This window comes from Penaeus vannamei, chromosome 19, assembly GCF_042767895.1.
Source record: "Penaeus vannamei isolate JL-2024 chromosome 19, ASM4276789v1, whole genome shotgun sequence".
Taxonomy (NCBI): Eukaryota; Metazoa; Arthropoda; class Malacostraca; order Decapoda; family Penaeidae; genus Penaeus; species Penaeus vannamei.
The window spans coordinates 9914091-9929090 of record NC_091567.1 but is presented as its reverse complement, the minus strand read 5'-3'; the positions used below and the strand labels follow the sequence as shown (position 1 = coordinate 9929090).

The 15000-nt window shown below is 47.4% G+C and overlaps 1 protein-coding gene across 2 annotated transcripts in view; it reads left to right on the top strand.

The window, feature by feature from the left end:
• Positions 1-15000, top strand: part of LOC113808303 (pseudouridylate synthase RPUSD2) — a gene marked incomplete at its 3' end in the record, with an annotated part of 469307 nt that overhangs the window by 319307 nt on the left and 135000 nt on the right. For both annotated transcript variants that reach the window (XM_070133844.1, XM_070133843.1), the window contains 1 exon segment: positions 13261-13341. In XM_070133844.1, coding sequence (XP_069989945.1) covers positions 13261-13341 — 81 coding nt within the window.

Sequence of the window (15000 nt, the reverse complement as noted above, 5' to 3'; positions counted from 1 at the left end):
CCTCCCCGCCCTCTCTCTCCCTCACCCTCTCACTGTCCCTCTTCCTCCCCTTAGCCTCACCCTCACCTTCCCTCTCCCTGCCACTCCCTCTCCCCCCTTCCCTCTCTCTCTGCTCCCTCCAAAGAAATATATAATAAATGAGAACAGAGAGATGCGACGCCGACTCGCCTCCGAGACGATTCCAGACAACAAAGGACTCGCGTGATAAGAAGGAACTCGTCAAGGAGATATATAAAGGAGGAAATGACAACAACAGCAACAACAACTACAACAGTAACAACAAACAACAACAGCAACAACAACAACAACAGCAGCAACAGCAACAAACAACAACAGAAACAACAACAAACACCACGATCACTAACAACAACAACAGCAACAACAACAAACAACAAAAATAACAACAAATAACAATAGCAACAGCAACAACCACAGCACCACCAACAGCGACAACAAACAACAACAACAACAATAGCAAACAACAACAGCAACAGCAAAAAGCATGTGTCTACTTTTTTTCTGTCTCTCTCTTTCCTTAATTAGCAATCAGCTTTATGGGATAATCCTGCGACTTAAACAAGCGGAGTGAATCAAGAGAAATCATCACTCTGGCGAGGTGGGGGAAGGGGGAAGAGGGGGAGAGGGGTAGGGGGGCGGAGTGATTATGGTGTCACTATAACTCTGTCGTCATTTCTGGGTCTTGCTTGTCATGGGCGGGGATTTGACTTTTCTCTTCCGTTTTTTTATTATTTCTAATTTGTTTTGTTTATTGTTATTGCTATTGTTGTTGTTGTTGTTATTATTATTATTATTATTATTATTATTATTATTATTATTATTGTTATTATTATTATTATTATTATTATTATTATTATTGTTGTTGTTGTTGTTGTTGTTGTTGTTGTTGTTGTTGTTGTTGTTATGATGATGATGATGATGATTATTATTATTATTGGTATTGTTTTCATTATTGGTTTTGTTATTATTATTTTTATGCTTTTGTTTCGCGTCCTTTATATCTATTTTACCATATTTTGTTCAATTTGTTCCTTTCGGTATTCTCTTCCTCCATTTCCGTCTAGAGCTAATGTCTTCTTCTTTCTTTCTCTCTTTCCATCATTTCCTTCCCAATTCCTCTTTTTTTTCTCTTTTCTTTATTCAACCCTCCCCCATCTTCCTCCCTCCATCCCATTTTCCCTCCCTCGATCCTCATCCTCTCCCATTCCTCCCTCTTCCTCTCTTCCTCCCTCTCTCTTTCCCTTTCCTCCCCCTCCTCCTCTTCCTCTCCCTCCTCCCCCTTCATCTCCTTCTTCCCCATCCTCTTATTCCTCTCCTTCCTCCCTCCTCCCCTTCCTTGCTTCCTCCCTCCTCCCCTTCCTTGTTTCATCCCTCCTCTCCTTTCTCCCTCATCCCCGTCTTCCTCCTCCCCTTCCTTGTTTCCTCCCTCCTCCCCGTCTTCCTCCTCCCCTTCCTTGCTTCCCCTCTCCTCCCCTTCCTTGCTTCCTCCCTCCTCCCTTTCCTTGCTTTCTTCCTCCTCCCCTTCCTTACTTCCTCCATCGTCAGCTGTTAGGAAACACAATGGTTTGTCTCGAGGCAGCACGTGATTCAGCGTCATCAGAGTGCCATCCCACAGCAAGCACAATGGCCCGTCCCGTTACCTCTCGTTAATGGGATTTTCGACCTTAATGGCTTCCCTTCCTCGCTTCTTGGGCTGCCTCGGCTTGGTCAATGGAGCTGTCTTTACGGAAGATCGTAATGTTATTAACTAATTGATTTTCGGCGTCGCTATTAATGGGCGGAGGAAGATAAAAACAGAATGAATAACGGGAGGAAAGGGGGAGAGAAAAAATAGACTTGTGGGGAGGTAAATCGTGTTATTTGTTATGGGTCGTGTGTCTTCTTCTGGGTGTGCTTGTGTTTGTTTGCTTGTTTGTGTTGTTTGTGCTGTCTTCATATTGTGGTTAGTTGGATATTATCGTCACTTCTGTTGTCTTCTTCTCCTTTCTTTCCTGCCTTTTTTCATATCACAGTTTCCTCTTCTTTTTCCTTCTTTTCTTTCTTTTCTCTTTGTGTTTCTCTTCCGGCCTCTTCCCGTTAAGTGCCTTCATTCCATTTTATACCTCCTCCTCGTTCCAAGTCTCTTCTTCTTCTTCTTTCTTCCTGTTCTTTCTCTTCCTCCTCCTCCTCCTGCTTCTTTCTTTCTTAGTTTTAACACCGCCATTACCACCGCCAGCTCTTCCTCTTTCTCCCTCTTCCTTTTCCACCTCCTTCTCCTTCTTCCTCCTCCTCCTCCTCCTCCTCCTCCTTCCCATCTCCTTGCTCCTCATCCCCCTCCTTTCAGGTCCCATCTGCTGTAAGCTGACATACACGGGCTGTAATTTGGGTGATATACGAACGGCTGGGCAGACATGCCTCCAAGCGGGCCGGGGCAGCAATAGTGTTATTAAACCATTTCAAGACAAGGTCGCTCGCTGGACATGGTGACGAGGGGGGAGGAGGGGATGGAGGATGGGGTGGAGTGAGGGGGGCAGAAGGGAAAAGAGGAAAGAGCGGTGGGGGGACAAGCGTGGGGAGGTTCTGTTTCTTGGGTGTTTGTCTTGCGCCTCTCTCTCTTTCTCTTTCTTTCTTTCTCTCTTTTCTCTCTCTCTCTCTCTCTCTCTCTCTCTCTCTCTCTCTCTCTCTCTCTCTATCTATCTATCTATCTATCTATCTATCTATCTCTATCTCTCTTTCTCTCCACTCCTTCTCTCCTTGTCTTCTCTCTATCTCTTTCTCTCTCGTCCACCCTCTATATGCGTCTGGATTTGTATATACCTGACTGTATGTTTATGTACGTATGTGTACACGTAAGTACATGCACCGACGCACTCCCATCGTTCAATCTGGTAAAAGCAGAGCCAAATATAATGGCTCCAAAGGCCAGTACCGGCGGCGGGCGGACACGAATAAAGACTTGGGAATTTATTAAATCACGTGACTTGCCGGAGACTGCTTGGGGGCTGAGGAGGAGGAGGGGGAGGGGGGAAGAGAGGGGAAGGGGAAGAAAAGTGAGGGAAGGAGAGTTGGACAGAGACAGGGAAGGGAAAAGGGGGAGGGAAGGAAGGAAGGAAGGTAGTGAGTGAATGAGGGAGTGAGGGAGAGAGGGATGAAGGAAGGGAGTCAGTAAGTGAATGACAGAGAGAGAGATAGACAGACAGATAGAGAGAGAGGGTTAAGGAAGAGAAAAAATAATAAAAGCGTCAAAAAAAGTTTTCAAAATTGAAATCCAATCTGTTTATGACATACTCTCCTTAAGATCAAATACCAAGGCATTATCACCCCCCCCCCTAAATCCCAACTATAATGTTATGCCGTAGTAGCTTCGAACGCCCCCCTCCCCCCTCCCTCCTCCTCCTCCTCCCCCCTCCCCTTAAACTTCAGTTCATTAAACTCGGGTCATGTTCCTTCTGGCATTTTTTATCCTTTGTTCCACCCGGGTATAATTGATTGCAGACCCTAGAGTGATTAGCCTTCCCCTCACCCACTCCTCTCCTCTCCTCGTTTCCTCTTCTCCCTCCTCTCTTCCTCTAAATTTCTGCCTCTTCTCTATTCTGGTCTACTCTCTCTCCCGTTCGTTCTCTTTTCGTTTATTCTTTTATTCTTTCTTTCTCCTCATCTCCCACCCCGTCCAGACATTCGTCTTTTCTCATACCTCCCTCTCCTCGCCTCTCATAGTTCTCCTTCCTTTTCTCTCTTTTCTCATTCCCTCCCTCGCCCAGTCCCTTCCTCCCATTTCTTACTTTTCCCCTCCCCTCATCCAGTCACCCTTCTTCCCTTTTTTTCTCTTCGCTCCCTCATTTCATTCCCCATTTTCCTTATATTCCTTCCCCTCCATCCAGCTACTCTTCTTCCCTCCTTCTCTCCCTCCCTCTTCTTTCCCTATCTCTCCTCCCTATCTGAGTTTTTCCCTCCCCTAGTTCATTCCCCCTTCTTCCCTATATTCTCTCCCTCCCCATCCTACTGCTCTCATCTCTAACTCACTCTTCTTTCCTATTTCTCCTCCCTCTCTCAGTTTCTTCCTCTCCCCCGGTCCATTCCCCCTTCTTCTTCATCATCTTCTTTTTCTTCTTCTCTTTCTCCTTCTCCTTCTCCTTTCCCTTTCTTCTTCTCCTTCTCCTTCTCCTTTTCCTTCTTCTTCTTCTTCTTCTTCTTCTTCTTCTTCTTCTTCTTCTTCTTCTTCTCCTCCTCCTCCTCCTCCTCCTCCTTCCTCCTCCCCTCCCCTCCTCCTCCTCCTCCCTCCTCCTCCTCCTCCTCCTCCTCCTCCCCCTCCCTCCTCCTCCCCTCCTCCTCCTCCTCCTCCTCCCCTCCTCCTCCTCCTCCTCCTCCTCCTCCTCCTCCTCCTCCTCCCCCTCCTCCTCCTCCTCCTCCTCGCACACTATTCTTTTCCGATTAAGATTTTGCAACCCGACGCCCAACGAAGAACAAGGTCCTTAAACGCCTCAATGGCAGGTCGTTACGGCCAGAACACTACCGATTGTTATCCATTAACTCGTTGGCCTTGATTGACTTCTGGATTTTGAGAGGTCTTTTGATTTTTTTTTTTTTACTGTAGTTTGATTTATTTAGGTGTCTTTTTTGAAAATTTACTTATCTTGTGATTGTTGTTGTTGTTGGTTTTGTGTGGGTAGTGCGATGATCTTTTTTGGCCGGGATGTTTTAGTCGTTGTTTTGAGGTATAACGTGGTTATTTATTTTCTTTGCTATTCGAATAATCCCTTATTGGGATAAAAGGAAACTTATTTTCCCTACCAACTCTCTTTATCTCTATTTGTCTAACTCTCTAATTATCTGTCTGTCTCTATTCCTCCCTCCACCCTCTTTCTTTCTCTCTCTCTCTCTCTCTCTCTCTCTCTCTCTCTCTCTCTCTCTCTCTCTCTCTCTCTCTCTCTCTCTCTCTCTCTCTCTCTCTTTCTCTCTCTCTCTCTCTTCCTCTCAGTATCTCTATGTGTGTAGAGGTCATGTGTCTGTTGTCTGGTTCTTTTCCGCTTGGCTTGAGCTTTTCATAAGGGTTTTGTAGTCGCCTTACGCCTCCGCGGCTGGGCAGGTGTCTTGGGACTTCTGGCTTGGTCGTTTGAGTTCGGAAGGTGGGGGGGGGGAGGGTTAGGTCTGGGGTAGAGGGGGAGAAGAAGGTAAGGTCTGGTAAAGGGGGAAAGGAGGAAGGGGAAGGAGGTGTAGAGGGGGAGAAGAGGGTAAGGTCTGGTAAAGGGGAGGGGGAAAGGGGAAAGGGGGAGGTGTAGAGGGGGAGAAGGAGGGTAAGGTCTGGTAAAGGGGGAAAGGAAAGGTGTGGAGGGGGAGAAGAGGGTAACGTCTGGCAAAGGGGGAAAGGGGGAAGGGAAAGGAGGTGAGAGGGGGAGAAGGAGGTAAGTTCTGGGGTGGGGGAGGGTTAGATTTGTGTAAGAGGAGGATAAGGAGGTCCAGAGGGAGGGGGCGGAGTGGGTAAGTTCCTGGATGTGGGAAGAGGCGTTAGGTAAGTCGGGGGAGGAGGACGGTAAGGTCTGGGATGGGGAAGAGGAGGTAGGTAGGTGAGGGGAACCTACGGTCCGGGGGGTGTGGTAGGGGGTAAGGTGTCGGATGGGGGGGAGGGCGAGGGCTGGGGTGGGGGGGTTGTGAGGGAGTTGTTCGAATTTGTGAACGATATTGAAGATTAATTGTTGGATTTGAGGTGTTTGGATAGCGGAAGGACTGGGGAGGAGAAGCGGGGGAAAGGGGGGGAGGGAGGAGAAAGAAGTACAGGAACCATTTTATTTCTTCTTGAATTTTCTTTTCTTCTACGGCATTTCGTACTCTCTCTCTCTCTCTCTCTCTCTCTCTCTCTCTCTCTCTCTCTCTCTCTCTCTCTCTCTCTCTCTCTCTCTTTCCTCCCTCCCTGCCTTCCTTCCTTCCTCTCTCCATCCCTACTTCCTCCCTCTTCCTCCCTCCCTTTATTCCTCTTTCCATCCCTCCTTTCTCCCCTTCTTCCTCTCTCCATCCCTCCTTCCCCTCTCCCTCCCTCCCTCCCTCCTTCCTTCCTTCCCAAAGGCTCGTCAAAGCAGCTTTTGCAGAGCCTGCAAACATATTATCCCTAAGCCTGAAGGATGCCTCGGAGGATCATGTGATTTAACCTCTCCAAAAACGTGCATCATCAGCATCCATGTTACACGCATCTCCCTACTCTTGATTGGTGTAACCCCCCCCCCCCCCATCCCCGCATTCACCTCCTACTCCACCCTTCCCCCATCCCCGCATTCCCCTCCTACCCTCCCCATCCCCGCATTCCCCTCCTACCCTCCCCATCCCCGCATTCACCTCTTACTCTCCCCATCCCCGCATTCCCCTCCTACCCCCTCCCCGACCTCATTCCCGTCCCCCCACCCTCATCTAACCCCTTCTTATATAGCTAGTATAAGGAGGAGGTTTAGGTTAGCTCCTACGTTCCATATTATTTTGTCTATCTCATTTATTTCTCTTTTTTCACATTTTCTTTTCATTTTTATCATCTTGTTTTTAGTTGATGTTTCGATTCTTTCTTTCTTTCGATTCTGTGCGGGAAGAACTGGGGAAAAAGCAAACAAATAAACAAGACAAAAACATACAGAAAACGACGATTCATAAACACCCGGACAAACAAACGAACAAGGACGTTTCTCGGTATCAGTCGCCTTGTTTTTGCTTGTGCTTGCAACATCTGTTCCTGCATTGCGTGCCTTTGTCGCTCTTTTAGCTTAGATAGCGGGAGTCATAAAGATGTTTTGTTGTTTTGGAGATGGAGGTGATTTGAGAGAGAGAGAGAGAGAGAGAGAGAGAGAGAGAGAGAGAGAGAGAGAGAGAGAGAGAGAGAGAAAGAAAGAAAGAAAGAAAGATAGGCAGAGAGGGGGGAGGAGAGAGAGAGAGAGAGAGAGAGAGAGAGAGAAAGTGGGGGGAAGTAATTTTAGCCCCATAATTCTCTTAGACAAAGGGCGAGACTCACATATGGATGCCGGCATTATCAATATCAGTTTTATTGTTTTTATCATAGTTGTTCTTTTTGTTTAATCATTACTATCATCTTGACCACGTATTCTTTATTGTCTTTATCTACTTCAGCATTCAACAGATGAGAAACATACATAAACGGGATATATTCAATTACTGTCTTTAGTAAACCGAAAAATGTATAATCTCGGTTTCATTATCCACCCATTTTCTTTTCTTATTATAGAAAATGGGATGGAGAAAATGAGATGATTGTCAGGTGTTTTGCTCGAGCCTCCAACCGGAGTTTTGATCCCTCTATGTTTAGAAAATTTGGTATTGGATCAGCTGAATTAAGGGAGAGTGGGAGGGAGGGAAAAGAAGGGAAAGGAGAAGGTAAAAGAAGACGGGGAAGGAAAGGTAGAGGAAGAGAGAGAGAGAGAGGGAGGAAGAGAGAGAGAGAGAGGTAGGAAGAGAGAGAGAGAGAGAAGAGAGAGAGAGAGAAAAGAGAGAGAGAGAGAGGAAGAGAGAGAGAGAGAGAGAGAAGAGAGAGGAAGAGAGAGAAGAGAAAGAGAGAGGAAGAGGAGAGAGAGAGAGAGAGGAGAGAGAAAAGAGAGAGAGGGAGAGAGAGCAGAGAAAGAGAGAGAGAGAGAGAGAGAGAGAGAGAGAGAGAGAGAGAGAGAGAGAGAGAGAGAGAGAGAGAGATAAAGAAAGAAGGAAAGATAGAAAGAAACAGACAGATAGAATGGAAGAAGAAAAGTAATTTTACCAACAAAAACAAAAAACAGAAAACGGAGATGAAGCCAAAAAAAAAGAAAGCGGGAAATACCATCCAACTCCGCCGCCGACAAGAATCATTCAGAGGTAAGAAAAAAAAGAAAGAAAACGTATTACCATCTTCCCTGGCCCTTTTTCCGTCCTAGAGGGTTATTGATAGGCTATATAAATGTAACAAGTTTTTGTTTCTTCCCTTCCGGCCTTGTCAAGTTGCCGAAGTGGGCGTAACAATATTACCCAATCAGATTCCCGTCTGCTGGAACTTTTTCACTTATCGTTGCGCGTTTTGGAATTCTCTCTCTCTCTCTCTCTTTCTCTTTCGAATTCTCTCTCTCTCCCTCCCTCCCTCCCTCCCTCCCTCCCTCCCTCCCTCTCTCTCTCTCTCTCTCTCTCTCTCTCTCTCTCTCTCTCTCTCTCTCTCTCTCTCTCTCTCTCTCTCTCTCCCTCTCTCTCTCCCTCTCCCTGCCCTCTCCCTCCCTCTCCCTCTCCCTCTCCCTCCTCTCCCTCTCCCTCTCCCTCTCCCTCTCTCCCTCTCCCTCTCCCTCTCCCTCTCCCTCCTCCCTCCCTCCTCCCTCCCTCCCTCCCTCTCCTCCCTCCCTCTCTCTCTCTCTCTCTCTCTCTCTCTCTCTCTCTCTCTCTCTCTCTCTCTCTCTCTCTCTCTCTCTCTCTCTCTCTCTCTCTCTCTCCTCTCTCTCTCTCTCTCTATCTCTCTCTCTCTCTCTTTCTCTTCCCTTTACTCACTTCAGCTCTCCCTTCTCTCCTCTCCTTCGCTCTACTGTGCTCTCTCGTTTCCTCTCATCTCATCCTCTCCTCCCTCTCATCTCATTCTAATCTCCCTCCAACAGCTTTACCCCCTCTCTCCTCTACCCTCCTCTCCTCTTTGTTTCTCCCTCCCATCTCTCATCTCATTCTCTTATCTCCCCCCTACCTTCTGCCCCTCCTTTGTTCCTCCTCCCGCCCCCTCTTCATCTCATTTCTTCCCCCCCCCCTATCGTGTCCCCAAGCCCCCCCCCTACTTACCTTCCCATCCCGTCTGCCCAATAAAGCCTCACAGTACATTGATTCGTGAGTGTTGCGCGTGGCACTCTCCGCCGGTGCCACCCCCCGTAATGTATTCTCGGATGACCTCTTCTAAGGCCTAACTCACCCGTGCGATAATATTACACGTCGTTATCTGTCGTATCATTGGTCTCTTGGGGTGCTGGGAAAAATGGGGGAGGGGAGTGAAGGGAGGGAGGGGGGGTGGGAAGCTTTGTCGTTGTTCAGTAGATGTGATGTGGTCTCTCTCTATTACTCTTTCTTTCTCTTTCTTTCATTTTTCTATTTTTTTCTCTCCCCCCCCCTCTCTCTCTCTCTCTATCTCTCTCTCTCTCTCTCTCTCTCTCCCTCTCTCCCTCTCTTCTCTCTCTCTCTCTCTCTCTCTCTCTCTCTCTCTCTCTCTCTCTCTCTCTCTCCTCTCCCTCTCCCTCCCTCTCCTCTCCTTTTCCTTCCTCTCTCTCTCTCTCTCTCTCTCTCTCTCTCTCTCTCTCTCTCTCTCTCTCTCTCTCTCTCTCTCTCTCCTCTCCTCCCTCCTCCCTCCCTCCCTCCCTCCCTCTCTCTCTCTCTCTCTCTCTCTCTCTCCCTCTCTCTCCCTCTCTCTCCCTCTCTCTCCCTCTCTCTCTCTCTCTCTCTCTCTCTCCCTCCCTCCCTCTCTCTCTCCCTCCATCTCCCTCTCCCTCTCTCATATCATCATCATCATCGTATTATTGAATTTTTATTATCACCATTATCATTATTACTAATTCCATCACCATTATTATTATTACAACAGAGAGAGAGAGAGGGAGATAGAGAGAGAAAAATAGAAAGAAAGCGAACAATTTTTTTTCCTTTTTTCTCTCTCCCCTCATTCTAAATATTAAAGTTTTGATTGCAGTGTTGAAGCAGAAACAAAAGCATTTTCAGCGAGATGGGAAAAAAAGATAATATATTTAAAGCATAGCAGCATAAGTAAAAGTATTCCAGCAACGCGAAACCAAAGTTTTAAATCTGAAATGTTAGAATCATAAAGTAAAAGATAGATAAATTAATAAATAGATAAATAAATTGATAAATAAGAAAATAAACGTACTCATGCATAAAGTTTAGAATCTATGGCCTATATAAATAGCGCTTAAAATAAGGTTTTGAGAAGAGTTGACGTTAGGGGAACCCGAGAGGGGAATTAGGACGAGGGAAACTGACAATAAAGTAAGGGGAGAGAACAAGATGTTAGAGGGGAGAAAGATGCAAGACGACTGAAAGAAAAGGGGAAAAGGGCGAAACGGAAATGCTTGATGAAAGGGATGAAAGGAGGCGAGGAGAGAAGGGATGGGGAGGAAGGCGATGGTAATTCTGGATGGAGGAGGAAGGACTGGGAAATGGGGAGACAGGCAGACAGGTAGACAGGCAGACAGGCAGACAGACAGACAGAGAGGCAGGCAGGGAAGCAGGTAGACAGACAGGCAGACAGACAGACAGAGAGGCAGGCAGGGAAGCAGGTAGACAGACAGGCAGGCAGGCAGGTAGGCAGACAGACAGACAGACAGACAGAAACACAGACACACACACACACACAAAGGCAGACAAACATGAACATAATTATATTTAGCCAGACACATGGAATGCCAAAAAATCCACAAAAAGAGGATGAAATCGAAAACAAATGAGAAAATAGTACACGCAGCATGATAAGATTAAAAAAAACAGACATGTTGAGAGAAAAGGGCATAGATATTTGACATCACTGACAACTATCGCCGCTTCCTTTGTAGCCTCTTCGTGGGTGAGTCAACACCTCCCTCCCCCCCCTATACCCCTGGGCAGCCCGTCTACCCCTCCCCCCTTTACCCCCTGGGGCATCCCGTCTACCCCCCCTCCCCCCTCCTCTCGGAATGTCGACATGGGGGGAAAGTCGACATTTATAATCGGTTTCCTTGCCAGATTCATCCAGATGTCTGTCCGTCGCGCAAGTGCTTCTCATTTCGCATTCATCGTGGCGCCATGAAGAAGGGGGTGGGGGAGGAGGGAGGGAGGGAGGGGGGAGGGGGAACGGAGGGAAGGAGGAAGGGAGGGAGTTAGGGAGAGAGAGAGGAGAGGCGAGAGAAGAAGAGAGATGGGAGAGAAGGAGAGGGGGTAGAAAAGAGAGAGGGCGGGTGTAGAAGAAAGAGAGAGAGAGAGAAAGAGAGAGAGAGATAGATAGATAGATAGATAGAGAGAGAGAGAGAGAGAGAGAGAGAGAGAGAGAGAGAGAGAGAGAGAGAGAGAGAGAGAGAGAAAGAGAGAGAGAGAGAGAGAGAGAGCGACTGAGAAAGAGAAAGAGAACGGAAGGAGAGAATGAAAGAAAGAGACTGACAGTGTGTTTAAAATAGAAAAATGTTCATAGTAATATCGTAAATAAGTGAGGCGAAGAATGATTGCAGTTATTATTTTAAAAGTAAAAAAGTTAGTTTTCGGTTTTATATGAATGACTACATAAATAGTTCAAACTTTGCTAGCATTTTAACGAAGTCTTATTCACCCCCCCCCCTCCTCTTCAAGCCTACGCAAACCCTCCCCTCTGCTAACCTTCCCTCCCCTCCACTCGCCCTCCCTCCCCTCCACTCGCCCTCCCTCCCTGGCCCTGTCCCTCACCCTCACTATCCTCTGTCATCCTTCCTTTCCTTTTCTCCTCTTCTCTCCTTTTCTTTTCTCTTCCTCTCTTCTCTCCATCCCTCCCCTCCTCTGCTCCCCAACCCCTCTCCATCCCTCCCCTCCTTCTGTCTCTCCCCTGTTCTCCAACCCCTCTCTATCCTTCCCTTCCTTTCCTCCTCCCCCCTCCTTTCCAACCCCTCTCCCCCCTGTTCTCCAACCCCTCTCTATCCCTCCCCTTCCTTTCCTCCCCCCCTGTTCTCCAACCCATCTCCATCCCTACCCTCCCTTTCCTCTCCCTATGCTCTCCAATCCCTCCCCATGTCCCCTCCCCTCCCCCCTCGCTCATAGGCCTTGGGAGCACTAAGACCACACATCAGGAAAGTAAATTTTGTGACTCATCATGGCGTTTGGTTCCGTGCTGAGGTTCTGGGTGTCGTGGGGAGGAGATGCGAGACTTTGGTCCTAATTGCGGAGGAGGGCGGGGTGGGTATGGAGAGGGGGAGGGGTAGGGGGGTGAGCACGCAAGGATTAGGTGTAGACATACTCGCTGGTTTTAACGCGCTCGTGTGTTCATGAATACCAGCACACACGCAGGCATATGCACACGCACGCGTACATGTTATACATATACACACGCACACGCACGCTCGCACGCACGCGCGCGCACATACATACCTTCCTACCCGTGTTATAGAAAACTTGAAAATTACAGAAACACCCTAAACTCAGCCCCCCCCCCCCCTACTAATTTTCCCTGAACCTCTCCAAGCATGACGTCACTTTATTCCCGTTTGTGTTTACTTTCTTCCCCTCCTTTCCCCACCCGGTATTTCCTTCCTCCTTTGTGACGTCAACTGCAGTGTCCCTGACTCTGGGAAAGCAGGGGAGTGGGAGAGGGGAAGGGGGGGGGTAAAAGTCACACGATTTTCTGGTTTTATGATTCGCTTGGGAAGATGGGGGGGGGGGGATAGGAGGGAGAGTGGGGGTTAAGGAAGAAGGGAGGAATGGAGGGAATGCAGAGAGGAAGAGGAAGGAAGAAGGGGCGGCAGCAGGGGTGAAGGAAGAATGGGGAAGAGGAGGAAAGCCGAGAAGAAGAAGGGAATATAGAGGAAAGAAAAGGAAGGCGAGGGAAGATGGAAAAAGAAGCGTGCAAGGACAATAATAAAGGGTAGGGAAAAAGATAACAATATTTCAAAATCGTAGATGAATTTGAAATTCGAATCCAGAATACAAGCTAAAAAAACAACAACAAGAAAACAGGCAATATACAAACGAAGGGAAGAAGACGCCGAAGAAGAAAAAGAAGAAGAAGAAAGAAAAACAAACAAGAAAGACTAGAGAGATCATATCTTGCCAGCTTGTGTACACATGACAGGAGACCAAAACAACATAGATATGTGGAATATGTTGCATGATGTTGCATGTGACGCGCCATGGCCAATGAGTTATGGTTTTGCAGAAAAAATTAGATGTGAAGAGAGGAAGAGAAGTTTTATGTTAATGAGATGTGTGTAAGCGACGATTATGTGCTGAGACTGGCTCGGGTTTTTCATAGGTTAGCGAGGGTGTATGTGTGTGTGTGTGTGTGTGTGTGTGTGTGTGTGTGTGTGTGTGTGTGTGTGTGTGTGTCTGTCTGTCTGTCTGTCTGTCTGTCGGTCTGTTTGTCTGTCTGTCTATATCTGTGTCTGAGTGTATGAGAGTCTGCGTTTGTGTATACGCATATATATATGTATGTCTGTGTACAAGATTATACACAGAAACCCTAATTATAAAGCAGACTATTGAATTTAATTTATGCACAGGTATGTCTCCCTTTCATAAAAGGATATACGCTAAGATTTGCCTTTTTATCCTCTATTGCAGGACGTGGAATTTAATCCGAACTTCCGCCGGGAGAAACGGAAGGCGGACGACGAGTTCCTTGACAACACAGACATAAAGAAGGTAAGGGAAGGACCCGTTCGTGGCTGGTGTTTGTTCTCTCGGTGCAAGGTGTTTTCTGTCTTGTGTTTTTTTTTTTTCTCTCTCACTTTTCGTCTGATTTATGTTGTGTGTCGTTCGTTTTCGTTCGATGTCTGTCTCTGGTTTTGTCTTTGTCTCTCTCTGTCTCTCTTTATCTGTTTCTCTCTCTCTGTCTGTCTATTTCTCTCTCTCTCTCTCTCTCTCTCTCTCTCTCTCTCTCTCTCTCTCTCTCTCTCTCTCTCTCTCTCTCTCTCTCTCTCTCTCTCTCTCTCTCTCTTGTCTCCATATTTCCTTATTATCCTCTATTTTCTTTTCCATGTCTCCCATATCTCATATATGACTCCCTTTCATCTTTTTTTTTCAATATCCTTCTCCATTTCCTCCTCATTCTTCAGTCACTCTTCTCCCTTCCCCCTCTTCCTTTCTTTACTTCCCTTCCCAATTTTCCCCTCATCCGTTCACCTTTTTTCCCCGTGTCCCTCCTCGTTTACCTGCCCTCCTCTATTTCCCTTGTCTCACCTGTCGCTTGGCGTTTCCCCTCGTCCTTCTTCTTCTCTCTCATCCCCTATTTATTCCCCCTCATCTGTCCACTTTTATTTTCTCCCCGTTTCCTTGGCTTTGCTTGTTTCCATGTTCGCAATTTTGATTAAGTGAATATTCTCTTTTTTTTTTTTTTTTTTTACTTTATCCTCCTCTTCCACCTCCTTCTTCTGCATCTTCTTTTTTTTTCTTCTTCTAATCCTCCTCCTCCTCTTCCTCTTCCTCCTGCTCCTCCTCCACCACCATCTCCCTCCGTTTTTTCCTCCTCCTCCTTCCTTTTCTCCTCTACTTCCTCCGCCGCCGCCGCCACGAGAGAGAGAAAAAAAAGAGAAAAGAAGAGAGCGAGAGCGAGAACGAGAGAGAGCGCGCAGAGAGCGAGCGAGCCAAAAGAGGAGAGACAGGGACCATCAGCCTCTCCACCAATCATCTAATGGCTCCCGCTCATTATGATCAACTTCAGTCTGTTAATTCCGCGAGAAGGTTAAGTTGACGCGGCTCATATTTCTCTCTAATTGGTCGGGATTGTGGATGACGCTCGAGAGGAGGGGGTGGGGGAGGGAGGGAAGGGAGGGCCGCGATACGCCACGTGGCGTATTGTCTTCAGTTTTTTTCCTCCTTTTTTCTCTCTTGCATCTTCTTCCGTTTTTTTATTCTTTTTCTTTTGCTTCTTTTTCTTCTTCCTCATCCTCCCTCTCCTTCTCCTTCTCCTTCTCCATCATCCCTTCCTCCTTCCCCTACCCCCTCATCCAGTCCTCCTTCTCCTTTTTTTCCAACCCCCTCTTCTTCCTCCTTCTTTTCCTCCATCTTCACCTCTCCTTCTTCAATCTCCCTCTTTCCCTCCTCCACCTCCTTCTTCTCTTCCTTCTTCAACCCCCTTCCCTCCTCCTTCTTCTTCTTCTCCCCTCCCCTCCTCCTCCCCTCCTCCTCCTCCTCCTCTTCCTCCTTTTTCCCTCCTACACCTCCTTCTTCTCTTCCATCTTCAACCCCCTTCCTCCTTCTTCTTCTTCTCCTGCTTCTCCTCCTCCTCCTCCACCTTCCCCTCCTCCTCTTCCTCCTCCACCTCCTGCTCCTCCTCCACCTCCTGCTCCTCCTCCTCCTCCT